The sequence below is a fragment of the Electrona antarctica genome (genome assembly GCF_951216825.1).
Source record: "Electrona antarctica genome assembly, chromosome: 19".
NCBI classification, from domain to species: Eukaryota; Metazoa; Chordata; class Actinopteri; order Myctophiformes; family Myctophidae; genus Electrona; species Electrona antarctica.
The window spans coordinates 19,741,452-19,758,207 of NC_136800.1; the positions used below are offsets into that span (position 1 = coordinate 19,741,452).

The following is a 16,756-nucleotide window of genomic DNA, read 5'->3' on the forward strand; positions in this document are numbered from 1 at the left end:
AAATGGGTCCTTGAAATGTATGTATGTATGTATGTATGTATGTATGTATGTATCATACATACATAATGTATGTGTGTGTATGTAGGCCTATACACAAACACACAAACACACGTATAGCAGAGTGGCTCAGAGCCTCTGCCTTTTTTTTTTCTTTCTATCCCACGATTTTGTAACCCATTTTCACCCCTGTGTCAATTATCTATTGTGATCCTGGGCTCTACACACCCTCCGCCAACCTGGGGAGAGCAACGGACTTGAACTCATGCTTCCTTCATGCGTGAGTGTCCAGGTTGCTCCTGACAGGGGAGCTTCTCTGGTTGGACGTAGCGCGTGGAAGGAACACGTTATTCCAACCAGTTCCTTTCCGCTCCATCAGGTGCCCCGGCTGGCCAGGGGGAGGCTGTTTAGTGACCAGGATTACTGCATGTTTTTTGTGAGGGTACCTACCCTAGGGGACACGGGGAGAACATGCAAACTCCACACAGAAAGGCCCTTTAGCCAACCCCGCCTTGGGTATGGGCACTGATGACACGGAGGAGAGGACACACCGCCAGCGCCCACAGCGTCCCGAGCGGGAATCGAACCCAGGACCTTCTATAGGCGACAGCACTACTGACTGTGCCACCGTGCCCCCTAGAGCCTCTGCCTGATGGCCTCAATAGTCTAATATCTCCCCCGGTCCAGAGGGATATCCCTTTGATCTAGCGGTTAAGATGATGGACTTTCACGCGGGAGGCCCGAGTTGGAATCCCGGGCGTTACATTGGTGCCGTGATCCGGATCGGGTTTCCCCGTGGGAGGAGGTCAAAAGGGAGGTAAGGTGAGTGTAGCAGTGGCTCAGAACCTCTGCCTGATGGCCTCAATAGTCTAATATCTCCCCCAGTCCAGAGGGATATCCCTTTGGTCTAGTGGTTAAGATGTTGGACTTTCATGCGGGAGGCCTGAGTTCAAATACCGGGCATTACACATGCTGGAATCATACTTAGATTATTTGTATGGGTTGCCATAGTAACCTCGGCCCTAGTAACCAACCTTTATTTATTGTTATAATGTGGCTGAGATGACGTGTAAACGAAAGTACGTGTTTCCTGACTAAGGCAAAGAAATGCAGATAATTCGTCCGGATAAACTTGTGTGTGTGTGCGTGTGTGTGCGTTTGTGTGTCACAGTGTGTGTGTTTGTGTGTCACAGTGTGTGTGTGTGTGTGTGAGTGTGTGTGTGTGTGTGTGTGTGTGTGTGTGTGTGTGTGTGTGTGTGTGTGTGTGTGTGTGTGTGTGTGTGTGTGTGTGTGTGTGTGTGTGTGTCCGCGCACACGCACGCAGGTGTGTGGGAGTAAGAGATAGGGAGATAGAGAAACACAGAGAGAGAGAGAGAGAGAGAGAGAGAGAGGAATGTCATTATGCATTCTTTGATAACCACAGCATTGCTCTAGTTTGGTGCAGTGAGTCATTAAAATAAACAATGAGGACCCGGGGTCACTCGACACGATGGCCTAACCCATATGCAACATGTTGCAGCTGTTTACATGATAATATTAATAATAATGTTCTGTTCATTAAGACAGTCTTTTACCTGCTTTTCTCTCTCTCTCTCTCTCTCTCTCTCTCTCTCTCTCTCTCTCTCTCTCTCTCTCTCTCTCTCTCTCTCTCGCTCACACACACACACACACACACACACACACACACACACACACACACACACACACACACACACACACACACACACACACACACACACACACACACACACACACACACACACACACACACACATTTTATTTATTGAATCAAGGACCACCAGACCATTGGACATTCACTATTCAAGGCTGTTTATAACAGCAGGCGTAGGCTATACTGTACAGAACACGGACAGGACGGTGACAACCACTTTCATCTGGCATCGCTATTCTGGGCATGTCATTATCGGCAAAACAGCCCTCATTATACCCATTCAGATTTGGAATGCCTATATGTTGTTCCGGGATTTGAACATCTGTGTCATTTTAGATTTAGCTAGATATTGTTGCTGTCGGGCAGAAACCTCTTATCTCCATATTCTAACTTTTTGTGTGTTTTTTTTCTTCTTCTTCTTTTTCATAAATGAACGCCCTGCTTAATCATACTGTAGTGTCACTCAAAAGTAGCAGATCTGTAAGCAACATTTTGAGCTTGTAGATCTGCTACTTTTGCTGTTTTTGAAGGATTTAGAAGGTGTTTTTAGAATCGGCCTCAGTCAGTTCTGGCAGGAGATGTGGTAAAACAGTGATATGGTCAGATGAGATGAGTCATCCTTCATATTCTCCACAAGTGAGTGCAATCAGTTTTACTGTCACTTACACAATACACACTATATGCATACAGGCAATCAAAATACTGTTCTCCACAACTCAACTCTTCATTTAAAAAACATTATCACTAGACACATTTAAAAAATCACACCCGTGTGAACTGAGTGGTGTAAGGTCTTATATAGACTGATCAGCTGTGGTCTGACGTAATGTCTGACGTAATGAAATCACACCCGTGTGAACTGGGTGACCATAGCAGCCAACCATGCTAATTTTTTGGTACGAACAGACAGACAGACAGACAGACAGACACGTAAACTAACAAAGCCAGTTGTAGGAGTGGTTTACACCACTCAAAAAGAGGCAAAGCTGTTACAAACAAATCACACCCGTGTGAAGTGAGGGGCGATCTTACCATGGTACATCATTATACATCATCTCATTCCGGACCGGCCAATCAGAATTTGCGTCCTCACCTTCGTCTTTAATGTTTGTGTTAACATTTGTCAAAGAAGCTGATGCATTCAAAGTGCAATATAGATAAAGTGGGAAGAAACTGTGTGGTGTACGCTATGGGTGTACGGGTACACCAAGAGAACAGTACAGGTTTGAATGCTTGACCTCTACAGTGATGGGGGTCCAGTTATGCTGTCTGTGGTGGTCATTTTCCAACCATGGTTTAGGTCCACTAGTCTCCTTAGACTAGAGGGAATAAGGTAACTGCAAATCATTACGAAGTTATTCTGAATGGTCACCTCTATCCTATATGAAACACTTATATTGTGAATTGTCTCTTCCAGGATCAGGCACGAGGGGTCAGTGGAAAATCATGTGACTCATATGATATTAGCCTACTGTAAATCATGTGACTCATATGATATTAGCCTACTGTAAATCATGTGACTCATATGATATTAGCCTACTACTATATATGGCCTTCACCAGATCTGAACCCAATAGAACACCAGTATAGGCGATTTTGGCATTCTTCACCACCATCATCACAACACCAAATGAGGGTGGCCCTGTAGATAGCAGTAGTCAGTAGAGCATTGCTCACTACTGGCCATGAGGCAGAGACATAACAACCACAAGTGTGTAGACATCCTGACATAAAACAGCATGACATAGAAATAGAGAGCAGGTCATCAGACAAAACAACATTATTTGTAGGCCTGTGTTGTGTTGTGTTGTGTTGTGTTGTGTTGTGTTGTGTTGTGTTGTGTTGTGTTGTGTTGTGTTGTGTTGTGTTGTGTTGTGTTGTGTTGTGTTGTGTTGTGTTGTGTTGTGCTTTAGTGACCTTTGCTACTGTTCCTAATATATGTAAACGACATGACTTCAGCTTGTGACTGCAACTTGTTCCTGTTCGCAGATGACTCAGCACTGCTGGTCTCGGACAGGGACAAACTGCAGGTTGAAAATGCCCTCAGCTCTGAACTCGGTAGAATCTGCACCTGGCTCGCTGATAACAAACTATCTTTACACCTGGGAAAAACTGAATCCATTCTCTTTGGCTCTATTAGTAATCTCAGCAAGGCAAATGGCTTCTTGGTTAGAGTGGGTGACAATGTTATCACACGTAAAGATGAAATTACCTACCTAGGTTCCATCCTGGAGGCTAATCTTTCCGGTGATAAAATGGCCACCAACGTAATCAAAAAAGTCAACCATAGAACAAGATTCCTCTACAGGATCTCCTCACTGGTCAACAAAAACACCTTGAAGACCTTAACAGGAGCCCTTGTACAGGGTTTCTTTGACTATGCATGCACCTCCTGGTACCACAGCACCTCAAAGGCCCTTAAAACCAGGCTCCAGACTTCCCAAAACAAACTGGTCAGGCTCCTACTTGATCTAGCCCCCCGAACCCACCTCACCCCTGCCCACTTCGACAGGCTGGAATGGCTTAGGGTCGACGACAGAGTACAGCATCTTGCAATGGGTCTGGTCCACAAGATTCGATACACCACCAAGATACCCATGTACCTGTCTAGATACTTCCTTAATGTTAACGAAGTCCACACCCACAACACCAGAGGGAGTGCAACGAACCATGTACAACCCAGATTCGGCACAAACAAGGGACTAAATTCTTTTCGCTCCTATGCCACCAAAATGTGGAACGCCCTACCAACTGTCATTAAGACATGCGAATCCCTTGACTCCTTCAAAACCGCTCTCAAAGGGCACCTACGGATGGCTGCAATTCGAAACTGGCCCCCGTAAAATCGGAATCCCCCCCCCCGCCCCCCCCTTTTTTCCCCTCACTGTATATATTTCTTTTCCCTTTTTACCTCCTTTATGATGAATTCCTGTTCTGTCTATAGAAGTGTCTATTTGTACGTCTCTAAATGTTTTGATGATTTGAACATGGTGGACCCTATTGGAAACAAGTGTAATGCTTAATTGGGTCGTCCACTCACAGTTAACAGCCTTTGTATTGAGTTTGTGCTTGAAATGTACTGTAATTCTGCAAACTGTTAATAAATTCTTCAATCAATCAATCAATCAATGCTATTCTTGTGTTTATTCTCTTTAGCAAACTTTGTATTGAACTGTAGGCTACTTTCCTTGAACTGTGCCTATATTATGCAAACTGCTAATCTATCAATTAATTCCCAAACACTGGGTCGGGACCCATTTGTGGGTCACAAACACATTTTTATGGGTCCCTTTATTTTTTGTTTCCTTCATTCTGTTCTTAATTATTATTATTTCAAAGATAAACCTTCCCAAAAAAGCAAAAACATGAATTAAAAATTCAATGATATATTGCAGTAATTTCATGAAGAAATCAAAGAAAAATATAAGAAATTCAATAAAAAAAACAAATGTTTCAGAAGTAGTCAATCTTCAAGCTCACAACTCGCTTGTAGATCTGCTATTTTCACTAATTTGGGTCCCAGGCAAGTGGCCCTATTTTTGAGTGCTAAACCCCCTTCCCTAAACTTTTTTTTACTATTTTGAAAAACATTTTTTGAATAGTTCAAATAGCCGATTTACAAGCTCACAATGTGTTGATATAGATCGGCTAGTTGAACAATTTTAATGTTTTTCAAAATAGTAAAGACGTTTAGGGATAAGGGGTTTAGCACTTACAAAAATAGGGCCCCTAATAAAAAAGTTTGGGAACCACAACCACTGGTAGCCTGGCTAATAAGCCAGACCGAATCAACCGTTGGCAAAAAAAAATTGCCTACCGGCAATACCACACGACAGTGTGATTTGAGTCTGGCTTATTAGCCAGGCTAAACCACTGGTAGTGTATTTATTATATAAATTTGCCAGCAGATGGCGCCAAGTACTAATGGAAATCTGGAAATGGAAGAGTTACGTATCTTTTCCGCGACAACTTTAGTTTACAGTGTAACGACGTCATTTTACGGGGACGGCCGGGGGTGTTTGGAAAAGAAGAAGATGGCGTCAGGATCGGCCGAGTCGTCCACTGGACAAGATGCAGAATTGGATGAGTTATTAGACAGTAAGGCTTTTCATTTTGTCCCCCAGTGGGACTCGGTGTCCCGCGTCAGTGTCTTCCGACTGGCACAGACTGATAGTAAACATGTGACCAGAATGAGCCTTGTTAACACATCGTGCATGGAGCAGTGAATGTGACAGGTCCTCCTACCTCGTCCAAACCAATACTCTATGGTCCAAACTCAACCTCAAGTAAACTGAAGGCTCGTGTTGGAAAAGCAGCTTTAATTGATAACAACCTTTCGTCTTTACTGTAAATTGGAATTTTACGTTAGCTTGTGATGGTAATATTTGTCCAAAATGTGGTCGTGGGCTTGTGTTATCATGAGATGCTTATGCCCTTGTCATTGAAAGCAATTGACATGGTAATGGTAATTCAGAGTATATCCGCATAAACGTTCACACATCATAGATCTTGTTGGTGAAATGTTAGCTAGTGAAATGTCCTGTCTAGGAGGGAACAGGGTTAATATACTGTAACTCTATGGGTTAACCAGGCTAGGACAGCTTGGGTCCAGGGCTATTTCCTCAGTCCCATCTCTACTACTCTGAAATCAACTTTGACCCATATTAGATTGTTTTCGCAACAGTAGATGTTGCGAGAGAAATAAGCAAACAGGTCTATGAAAACAAGCCCAAAATAAGTGAAAATACTTAATATTACTTAATTGTAGATTGGGTATTTTCAAAACAGTTATTAATATTATTATTATTATTATTTTAATATTTGTGAAACAGATCTTGTATAGGAGGTTCCTTCCTGGCATATTAATGTGGGGTCCTTGTCACCTTGATGATATGAAAATGATTACGAGCCACTGGTTTAAAAACATTAGGAATAGGGATGGGTGATATGACATTTCTGGACGATATCAATATCCATATAATTATTTGCTGTTATGGCCGATAACATGTATAAACCGATGTCGGTATGATCTCATTCTGTATTTTCTTGTCTTTGAACTGTTGGCCCATATCCCAACATAAACAGCTTGAATGTAGTATATATCTTTTTTAATTTAAAGATATTTTTTGGGGGTTTTCTGCCTTTATTCTGACAGGAAATGGGCAGAGAGATGGGGGCAAAGGCTGTTGGGATCGGGAGTCGAACCTGCGGCACGCCGTCAGGCTGGCTCAGCAGCCTAGGTGCCCAGACGGTTGAGCTAACCATCTGGGCCAAAAATCTGCAGCCTTCATCATCACAAAAGGCTTTTTCAAGATGTAAACAACACCAACAAAATAATCAACATCATTATTATATAAAAAAGCAGCTAATCGGTTCGATACCGATATTGCATTTTTCGGCCGATACCTATATGATGACCGATTAATTGCTCATCCTTAATTAGGAAGCAAGCCCAACTAAGCAACTACACATTGGAAACAAGCCCACAAAAACACAACCCAGAACCAACAATATTTATGTTTGTCTTGTGATTTTTATGATGCATTGTTTTGTCATTCCTGGACTAGTTTCTTCAGTGGTTTACTACCACGTTAAAATGTTTTTTTTCTGCCCCAGGTGCATTAGATGACTTTGACAAGACTCCAGCCCCTCCAGCCCCCACGGCTGCAGCAGCTTCCTCTTCAACTTCCAGTGGTCCAGAGAAGGTTGGTTGGTAATCTTGTTCTCACTCTCTCAACAGTTTACACACACACACACACACACACACACACACACACACACACACACACACACACACACACACACACACACACACACACACACACACACTAATCAAAATCTACAAAGTAACTAGTAACTAAAGTTTTCAAATAAATGTGTAGTGTAGTGGAGTAGAAGTGCAATTTGGAACCGAGATGCAGTGGAGTAGATATACACATACAGGTTTCTCTTGAGCAATGGTTGGTAGCCATAGACCATATTCACATGGCAGGCATCTTGCCATGTGAATGAAAGTTAAAGGAGAATTCCACTCATTTTCAACATTTTACTATGTCATTAATATAGCTTAGAGCTGTTGTGTGGAAATAATAATAATAAAAAAAAGTCCCCCCCATTCTGTTTTTCCTAGAACTGTAATTATGAAAAAAACCATTAACATGGTGAAACACATCTTGATGACATCATCAAGATGTGTTTCACCATGTTAATGTTTTTTCCAGACCTCCAGTTCTAGGAAACACAGAATGGGGGGGACTTTTTTATTATTTCCACACAACAGCTCTAAGCTATATTAATGACATAGTAAAATGTTGAAAATGAGTGGAATGCCCCTTTAATGAAAGGTTGGCAACTCGTTCAAAATGTACAGTTTGTGTGTGTGCTTCTAGTAAAAGAGAATCGTATTATTCGTACTGTGGCACACGATTTTACATTACTGATGTTATCAAAGAGATTAAACCACAAATCTGTTGTGTGTCTCTCTAGCCCCCCCTGCTGGAGGACAGTAAGTTCTTTGAGAATCTGTTTGAGGGGGACATGGCCACCCAGGCCCGAGAGGAGTGGGAGAAGGCCATGACTGAGCTGGCCCAGGAGGAACCAGAGCTACTGCAACACTTCCACAAACTATCAGAGGCTGCAGGGAAAGTTGGTAAGTCTATTCCACTCTGCTCAATTCCGACAGTGGCTCAGGGGTAGGTTGCCAGTTCGAACCCGTGCTCCCCCAGAGTTTGTGTCAAAGTGTCCTTGAGCAAGACCTGGTGTATGAATATGTGTGTCAATGGGTGAACGTAATGCACAATCTATGTAAAGCGCCTTGGATAAAGGCGCTATATAAATGCACCATTTACCTATTATTTATGTTTTGTACTGTATTATATTTGTGCATCAATATCAATTGTATTCATTCTGCATAGGTACTGATACTGAATCCCAGCAGGAATTCACATCTTGTTTAAAAGACACCCTCAGTGGATTGGCCAAGAATGCAGATAACCTACAGGTAATGACTGTCTGCAGAATGTTTTCAAAATGCTGAGATGTACCTACCATTCATATTCTTAATGATGCTACAGAATGCAGGGCTGGCTGGTGACGATCTGGTCAAGGCTCTGGAAGGGCTGGGATTAGATGAAGGAGAAGGGAGCGGGGATGACGGAAATATCCTGCCCATCATGCAGTCCATCATGCAGAATCTTCTGTCCAAGGAAGTGCTTTATCCATCTCTCAAAGAGATCACCTCTAAAGTATGTATGTCTTTTTGCAATTGCATTTTAAGCCTGATTTATACCCTGCTGTACAACAAACAGTGTTGTGTGCTGAAAATATGGGACCATAATATATAATATATGGGCTTAATATTGATAACATCATCCATATATGGGCATAACAGGGATTGTATTAGGGCATCGGCTGGGAATGTCAATATATTGACTTTTTTTTCTTGACATTCCGATAATGGGCAAGGGCCCCTGGTGATGTCGCCTACGTCGCGACTACATATATGGAGATCCCTGATGATGTCACGTGTTGTTATGTGATGCCATGAGGCATGACCATATATGGAGGCGTCGGGTGACGGACGGACTGATGGGAAATGCACGTTTTTCATAGTAAATGCGACCTGCGGTCGCAATAATAATGTGCCTTTGTCCCACATCACTTTGATAAATGCATGTTACCCGTCTCCTTGCAGTACCCTGACTGGCTGGATAGCAACAAGGCCAGCCTCTCTGCAGATGAGTACCAGCGTTATGAACAGCAAGCAAAGATCATGGGAGACATCTGTCAACAGTTTGAGAGAGAGGAAGAAGGGGTAAACAGAGACGGCACATTTGAAAGCATTTTAGAACTGATGCAACAGGTGAGGCAGCACTTTTATTAGTGGAGTTGCGATGATTTGGGTTGACTTTGTCTGGAATGGTAGACTTATACTTGTACGTTATGCATTGTACATAGACGGCTTCCTTTTTGAAGATTGTGAATTAAACTCAATGGTGTTTTTATTTGCAGCTGCAAGACCTTGGTCAGCCTCCTAAAGAGCTAGCAGGTGATGCTGTAAGTGTCCAGTGGGTGCCTTAGTTAGAACTACACAATAATATTATATTACAGTGTTAATTTAACCATGAGTGTACAAATAGTCACCTTGTTGACTATGTTGTAGGCTACTGTATGATAAACAACTGTATTGTTTTTAACAAATGGCCAAAATAAAACTAACTAACCCATTTGGTTCTGTTTGGTTTGGATCCCGTGTTGAAACCCTTGAATATGCTTTTACTGTCTGTTATTTTTATGGTGAAGTATTGCTTAAATTATAATTAAAGCATTGTAAAATGCTTAATCTAATGTCTTTAAAAAAAGGAATACAATTTCATTTTTTTTATCATTTTTTTTTAGGGTTTTCTCTTTTTTAACATAGACACAAGGACAACACAACAGACTTGCATACAAGACATGAGACAGTGTACATATAAAATACTAACAACAATATAAAACAACAATGAAAACAAAGAAAATAAAAATTACAAGAGAAAAGAAAAATAGTAATAATAATTTCCAAGTGGTACAGGTTTGTGAAATGCATGTGTGCAAGTGAAGGTGGGTTCCGTCCTACAATACAATTTCAAGTGACAAAAGAAAAAGCTTAATTTAAGGTGAATATTACTCAAATGTCGTTATATATCTATTCTGTCTTTTCTTCTTACACCCCACAGCCAGCTGGTCTCAACTTTGACATGGAATCACTCAATCTCCCAGGAGTCGCCGGGGGAGGAGCAGGGGAACAGTGTTCGATCATGTGAGCAGAGAGGGAGAAAGAGGGGCTCGGTCCATATCGGATGCACTGAAGTGTCGGAGCGTACGACACAGAGTCGGTTATAAAGAGCGAGAAGAAAAAGTGGAGAAAAGAGAATCCAGGGTAACAGATTCTGGTTCTGAAAATGTCTGGGAGACATCCACACGTATTACACTACTGTACCTCAAAGATCAAGGTGTCGAGATATTTGACACAACAGAGGGACGTGCACACCACACCACCTGGAACGACACAGTTTGTAACATTAGGCAATGCTCAACAGACATTTTGACATCCTCACTTCATTAGTAGGTCTTGCAACTCATTCACAATTTGATATATAATAGCATTCCTCACACAGGTGTAATCAGTGCCTTTGCAAAAAACTAAACGGTTCTGAATTGTTATTAGGATTTTATGAAAGGTAAGGAATCAGTCTGGCACAACGAGGCATCGTTGAGGGGGCTCCAGTTTGTCCCCAGCAAAATGAGTAATCGTTTAATTTCACTATTATTTATTTAAAAGTTAGACCAGTGAGACAATTTATGAGAATGACTATTCATATCGTAGGTTTCACTCTCCAATGCTATATCCCCACCCACCTATAGTATAGATACAGTACTTGCTAGTTGAACTAGAATTCTGTACTAAATCTAATCTTACAACACAAATCTTATCTTATGGGGGTTCCTGGCACATCAATTTGGTGTCCTTGACATGAACATGTTTGAGAACCACTAACTGAGGGTCTGATATTCTGATTTAAAAAGTTTTAAAACATGGAATGCCATGCGATGCCTGGTTTACAAAATGGTTGGTGATCATTCACTATTATTCCTTTTTTCTCTCTCTCTCAAAATGTAGCTGTTATGCCCGATTTCTCCGTGTATTCTTAGTTCCCCGTCACTGCTAACCCCTACAGTTGGTTCCAGAGAGAGAGAGAGCACAGACAACCATGTGTCTCCTCCAATAGATGTGACGTCAAGGCCACTTCTTTTCACCTGACAGTGAGGAGTTTCACTGGGAGGATGTAACGACAAGCAGAGGAACACTATTCCTCCCAGTTAAGCAACTGAACTGAACATGCACCCTGACCAACCTGTAGGAGTTGCTATTGCAATGACCGAGCCCCCTCCCTGATTAACACCCCTTGTCTCTACGTTAGGAACTTCACCCCTGTGCCACCCGAGTACTCCGTTTGTTCATTTAATTAAATTATTCACAGACAACTCTTCCTCTATACAGGCACAGGACAAAATTTGCCCTTATCATAATTAATGATATAACAAACAATATAACTGACTAGTGAGTGAGTGAGTGTATAACTGTATATCTACATGACTATTTATAGAGTAAAGAAATTGTGATATGTTTCCTTGCTCTCATATAAGATAATTCATTTTACATGACTTACTCCGTTTAAAAAGCGATGATCAGTTATGTCAGTGCCATTGAGGTCCAAGTGTATAGGGGTGCTACCTTCCACCAAAAGTACATTGATGTATAGCTTATTAGACAGAAATGTAAAAACAGCAACAGAGTCCAACCAAAACAAGTCCTTCCAGTCTTGTTTCAGATGATTTCACTGATTGGGGTTGAAGTGCAATGAAAACATGAACACACTTAATGGCACATAAGATAACTAAATACCACTGTCCTGTAGCATTAGAGAATGAGTATATAATTATGGAACTGTTCAAAGAATTTAAAAGAAAAACTAACAACGGCGTGAAAGTATCCTTGTTACTGTATACCAGCTCATTAATATGGGTGACTCGTGATTCATTCTCCTATGTTTATTTCCTAGTCCGAGTATTGATTTGAAGTGATGTGCTAATTCTTGGAGGCCTTTGCTGTGATTACAGTATCCAGTAGAATTAGGATGTACTGTGTAAACTGCTCGCCCTGTGATTGCCAATATATTGCTGTGTTGACAATTCCAGTGCTATGGCATGCCTGTAACACTTAGTTCACACCAACAGTGATAAGCCACACTTGTGTTGCACACTGACAATAGCTGATCTACAAGCTCACAACGTAGAGAGAGTATAGTGTATATTCTTGGGAATACCAGCTCACATGCCCTAGGTAGGTAGTTTGAGAATTATATATTTGGATAAACTACTACTTAGGTTAACATTAACAGAAATGGGAATATATTTTATATCATTACAAATATTTTATCGTGCTGCATTGTTTCCACTGGAAACCATATTGTCGGACAACGCGGAACACAGAATTTCGGTGATGGTGTGAACTATACGTCAGGGGATACAGTACACTTCAGTTGACCGGCCGTTGGGGAGTTGCGACTTTGCTTTTCAGAGTTGACTATTTATTGTGGCTTGTGTAGAAGTCCCATTTGGATGGTATGCTTGCTGTTTTCATGTTCCATTAACATGAGTTGTCTGTGTGGAACGATCAAATCTTCCACTCTGTTAGAATATTGAAAATGATTAGAAAGAACTGATATTTTTGTAAAGGTATGTCTGCGCTCGGCGGGCAACTAAGTATGAATCAGGTTTATCACTGAAAATGAAACTTTTGAACTTGGCCAGTCAATCACTGCTACTTTTCATCAGGGAGCAGGGCACATTCATAATTTGCTAACATACAGCCACGATGAGCACTGCAGATTAATCTTGTCTTTAGGGTCATAAAGCAGAACAAATGCACACATTTGCATGTTATGAAACGGAACTCTTGAATCACTGCAGTGCTCTTATGGAAGCAAATTATGAACTTGCCCAAGGGGACTTTTATAATGGAGGTATGCTCCCTGATGAAAAGTAGCAGTGATTGACTGGCCAAGTGGTCACTTGTTTCATTCATGTTTCATTGTCTGTGATTAACCTGATTTATGCTTGGTTGCCTGCAAACATACCTTTACAAAAATAGCAGATCTACATGCTCGCAATGTGTTAAGCTGTAATGCATTTTGAGCTTGTAGATCTGCTATTTTCGTTGTGTACCACAACGCACCCTATACAGTTCCAAGTGTATAGGGTCCAAGTGTGCAAGAAATTAAAGTGGCAGTAAGTGATATTTCTTTGTTAAAATAAGTGTTGAATAGTTCTATTAATATGCTGATGGCAATCATTGCTATAACGTGTTCAATAACGGGTGTCTCCCTACTAGTCTCGAGCTCCGTAAGCATTTCAAGTCAGGATACCAATTCCATCCAAAAAGGGGGAGAGAACTCCTACAGGATAAACAAGTGAAATTGGAAGTGATGACACAAAGAAGAGAGCAGACACAAAATTGAACTGTAAACACTATAAAATTGAAGCAGATTTTTGGTCACGGTCTTCTGAATCTGCTTGGGTGAAATTGGCAGCCTACCAGAAAATGCATTATTCAAAGAGCTGGAAAGACGACAATGACCCCTGTTACTCCGTAGCAATGATTACTATCAGAATATATAGAGCTTTAACCTTTTTAACCAAAAACCTGAACCAAATATCACTTTAAATGTACTGGAGCCTACTCCACCAACAACGTCACTGTCTGGGTAAGCGATCGTTGTTTTGGTGGTGGTCATATTTGGTGTAAAAATACCAAAAGTGACGGGTAAAATTTACTGAAACACAGGCTGCTATTGAGACTGCCCTACTATAGAGAAAGTAATAGACCTAGATAATATATTACACAGTCAGGCACACAGCCGCTCCCCATCCCATGCTGTGAATTATGTGACCATGCATGTGTTTATTGTGAAAGGAATTAATCATGCACTGAAAGACCACATAAAGCTTCATAGAGCTATACGGCCTGTCCTTTATAAAATGAGAGGGAACTGAAATGTGTGTGTTTATAATTCTCAGGGCTGTTGCAAATGCCCAGACACGATAAAAACAAATCAAAATGCAACCAGTTTCACACATCTTCCTTTTGTTGTATTTTGTAAATATCATGGATTAAACTAATGAGATAATACTGTTGGTTTTGAGTAGTCCTTTATGTGTGTGTTCCAATGTCGACTATTATAAAACAAACTAGAAAAAGTGCCCTTCCGGGCACAGGTCTCCACCAGGAGGATAGGAGTGTGTGTGATGTTTGGCAAAATGTTTAGGAGGATGTTTTTTTTTATTTGTTTTTGCAACAATTTTCTTCATTTTGTTGAGGAGAGCCAGATCACTCATAGCATCTCTGAGGATAGAATTCTGGATGAGCAGGACATGTGCAGCATTTTGTACAAAACGGGCCACTCCTGAAAACTTTGGAAGGCAATGTTAGCCAATCAGTGTACAATCTGAGAAATCCAACAGACTCGTCTTGATCACATGACTACAGAGATCATGAATTACTGTAGCCATTTCTTCATACGCCTTTGATGGCAATTGGATGATTTGAGGCATTTTGTTCCAAAAATGTGTTTTGCAAAAATCAACCTGTTGGTGGCGCTATAACAGGCCAATGTGAAAAGGGTGGGATATATTCCTCAGCCTAGTAAGAAAATGTGTGAAAGATTTCACGTAAATTGCATGCTGCGTTCATGATTTGAGGCTATTGTTCAAAACGGGGCAATCTTGCAAACTGTGAAAGCCAATTATAGCCAATTAGGATGGAATATGAAATATCAGACAGATCCGACTTGAGCACATGACCATAGAGATACTGTGTAACGATTTGTGAGATTTTTGGACAGAATCTGGAGGAGTAATATCAAAAAATGTGTTTTACAAAAGTCGGCCTCCTGGTGGCGCTATAAAAGGCAGATGCGGAAAGTGCAGGTGAAAGGTTTGTCCTTGGCCTCTAGGGAGTGTGCATGCAACGTTTCACGCAGATTGGTGCAGTTTTAGGTAATAAATGTGAAAAGCTGCCTCATGGTGGCGCTATAACAGGCCGTTCTGGAAAATGTGGGGCAGAGGTTCATCGTTGGCATCCAGGGAGTGTGTGTGCAAAGTTTGGCATCGGCCGGGTTAACGGTGCCGGAGATTAGCTGTACACAGACGGACGGAAGGAAGGACGGACGGACACACACACGGACGGACGGACACACGGACGGAGTGCAAAACATACTCTCTCCCCATGCCTTCGGCCTGGTGGAGACAAAAATAGTCCTTTCAGGGTTCCTTACAGGTAACTATTAAAGCTCTCTTCTATCCAGAGGTAATAGGAGTTTTGGTGTTGGGGGTCTATTTGTTGTATTTCTATAGAGTTCATATCAGTTGTATTTATAATTGTGTTCCATCTATGGTTTCAATGATTTGTTGCGTTTGTTTCTAATCTGTTGTATTTTTATATGTTTCTCTGTGTTGTATTTCTATAATTATGGTCTCGTGACATCATCAGGGATGGAGATGTGGAGACCCTGCTGTCATAGTAAATGCGACCTGCTGTCGTAGTTAAAGGACAAACTTTTTTCAACCAAGGTTCATGTTTTAGGTTATTAGAGAAAGTAAAAGATGAGTGTTAATTTTGTTTCTTTTTTTTTTCATCACAGGATCTACTGAATGTGACAAACTCTTTTGTGACCAGATGTAATTTCTTGGGGTCTAGTAGGACTATAGTAAAAATTAATAAAGAAATCATCGTAACATTTTGTTAAAAAATACATATTTAGCCCCATGTTCGAATGCCCCTGCCCCCCTGTCAAAAATAGCTAAAATCCCTAAAACGAAAGAAACCAGCAAATGAAAAAATGAACAGTCATCTTTTAGTTTCTCTAATAACAACCTAAAACATAAACCTTGGTTGAAAAAAACTAAAGATGTCCTTTAAACCCATATATGGAGATCCCTGCACTATTGACCAGCAACTCTACATCTGAGTATATATGAAACCCTTAGATCTCCATATATGGATATATTTCAGAACCTGTTATATCATTCCATAATGTTGATCCTTCCCCATCCATCCTTCCTCTTCCATGTCTCCCTCTCCCTGACTGATACCTGTCCATTTAAATTTCAAACTCTAGACGGGCCTGCCCCAAAGTTATTAGTGCAGCGGCGCCCGGCAGCCGTCGAAAACTAGAGTTCTCAACAGGCGAGGGCCTGTTGAGAACTCTAGTTTTCGACTCACTCAACTCTAACCCTGTCTCCAACCCTAACCTTAACCGCACGCTGTAGCCACACATTCGGAATGGCAGTGCTTCGGAATGCCACTCTGTTACCCCCGGGCTGACCACAGCTGACCTGTTCTGATCCATATGTTGATCTGACCTCATCAAACCCTGTACAAGACTCCTTATATGGCCAGTACAGAATTTATTCCATGTTGATCTGATCCCCCATGCCAAAGCGCCAGCGCTCGCCCAGCAGTCTGCCGTCAACGACGTGGATGCGTGC

General features: G+C 41.4%; 1 protein-coding gene across 1 annotated transcript; it reads left to right on the forward strand.

Annotated features, from left to right (window-relative positions):
• The first annotated feature begins 5,638 nt into the window (after window positions 1–5,638).
• pex19 (peroxisomal biogenesis factor 19) lies at window positions 5,639–14,393 on the forward strand. The gene is made up of 8 exons (XM_079488892.1): window positions 5,639–5,767; window positions 7,286–7,374; window positions 8,156–8,318; window positions 8,584–8,669; window positions 8,743–8,913; window positions 9,363–9,530; window positions 9,680–9,724; window positions 10,384–14,393. The coding sequence occupies exons 1-8, from the start codon at window positions 5,704–5,706 to the stop codon at window positions 10,468–10,470; spliced, it is 873 nt and encodes a 290-aa protein (XP_079345018.1). The 5' UTR covers window positions 5,639–5,703; the 3' UTR covers window positions 10,471–14,393.
• The last annotated feature ends 2,363 nt before the right edge of the window (window positions 14,394–16,756 follow it).

What these genes read in the sequence shown, in the direction of transcription:
- pex19 (XM_079488892.1), top strand. Translation starts at nt 5,704, where the DNA reads ATGGCGTCAGGATCGGCCGAGTCGTCCACTGGACAAGATGCAGAATTG. An exon ending in AGAGGCTGCAGGGAAAGTTG is followed by an intron (nt 8,319 to 8,583) that starts GTAAGTCTATTC and finishes CATTCTGCATAG; the next exon opens with GTACTGATACTGAATCCCAG. An exon ending in TTTTAGAACTGATGCAACAG is followed by an intron (nt 9,531 to 9,679) that starts GTGAGGCAGCAC and finishes TTTTATTTGCAG; the next exon opens with CTGCAAGACCTTGGTCAGCC.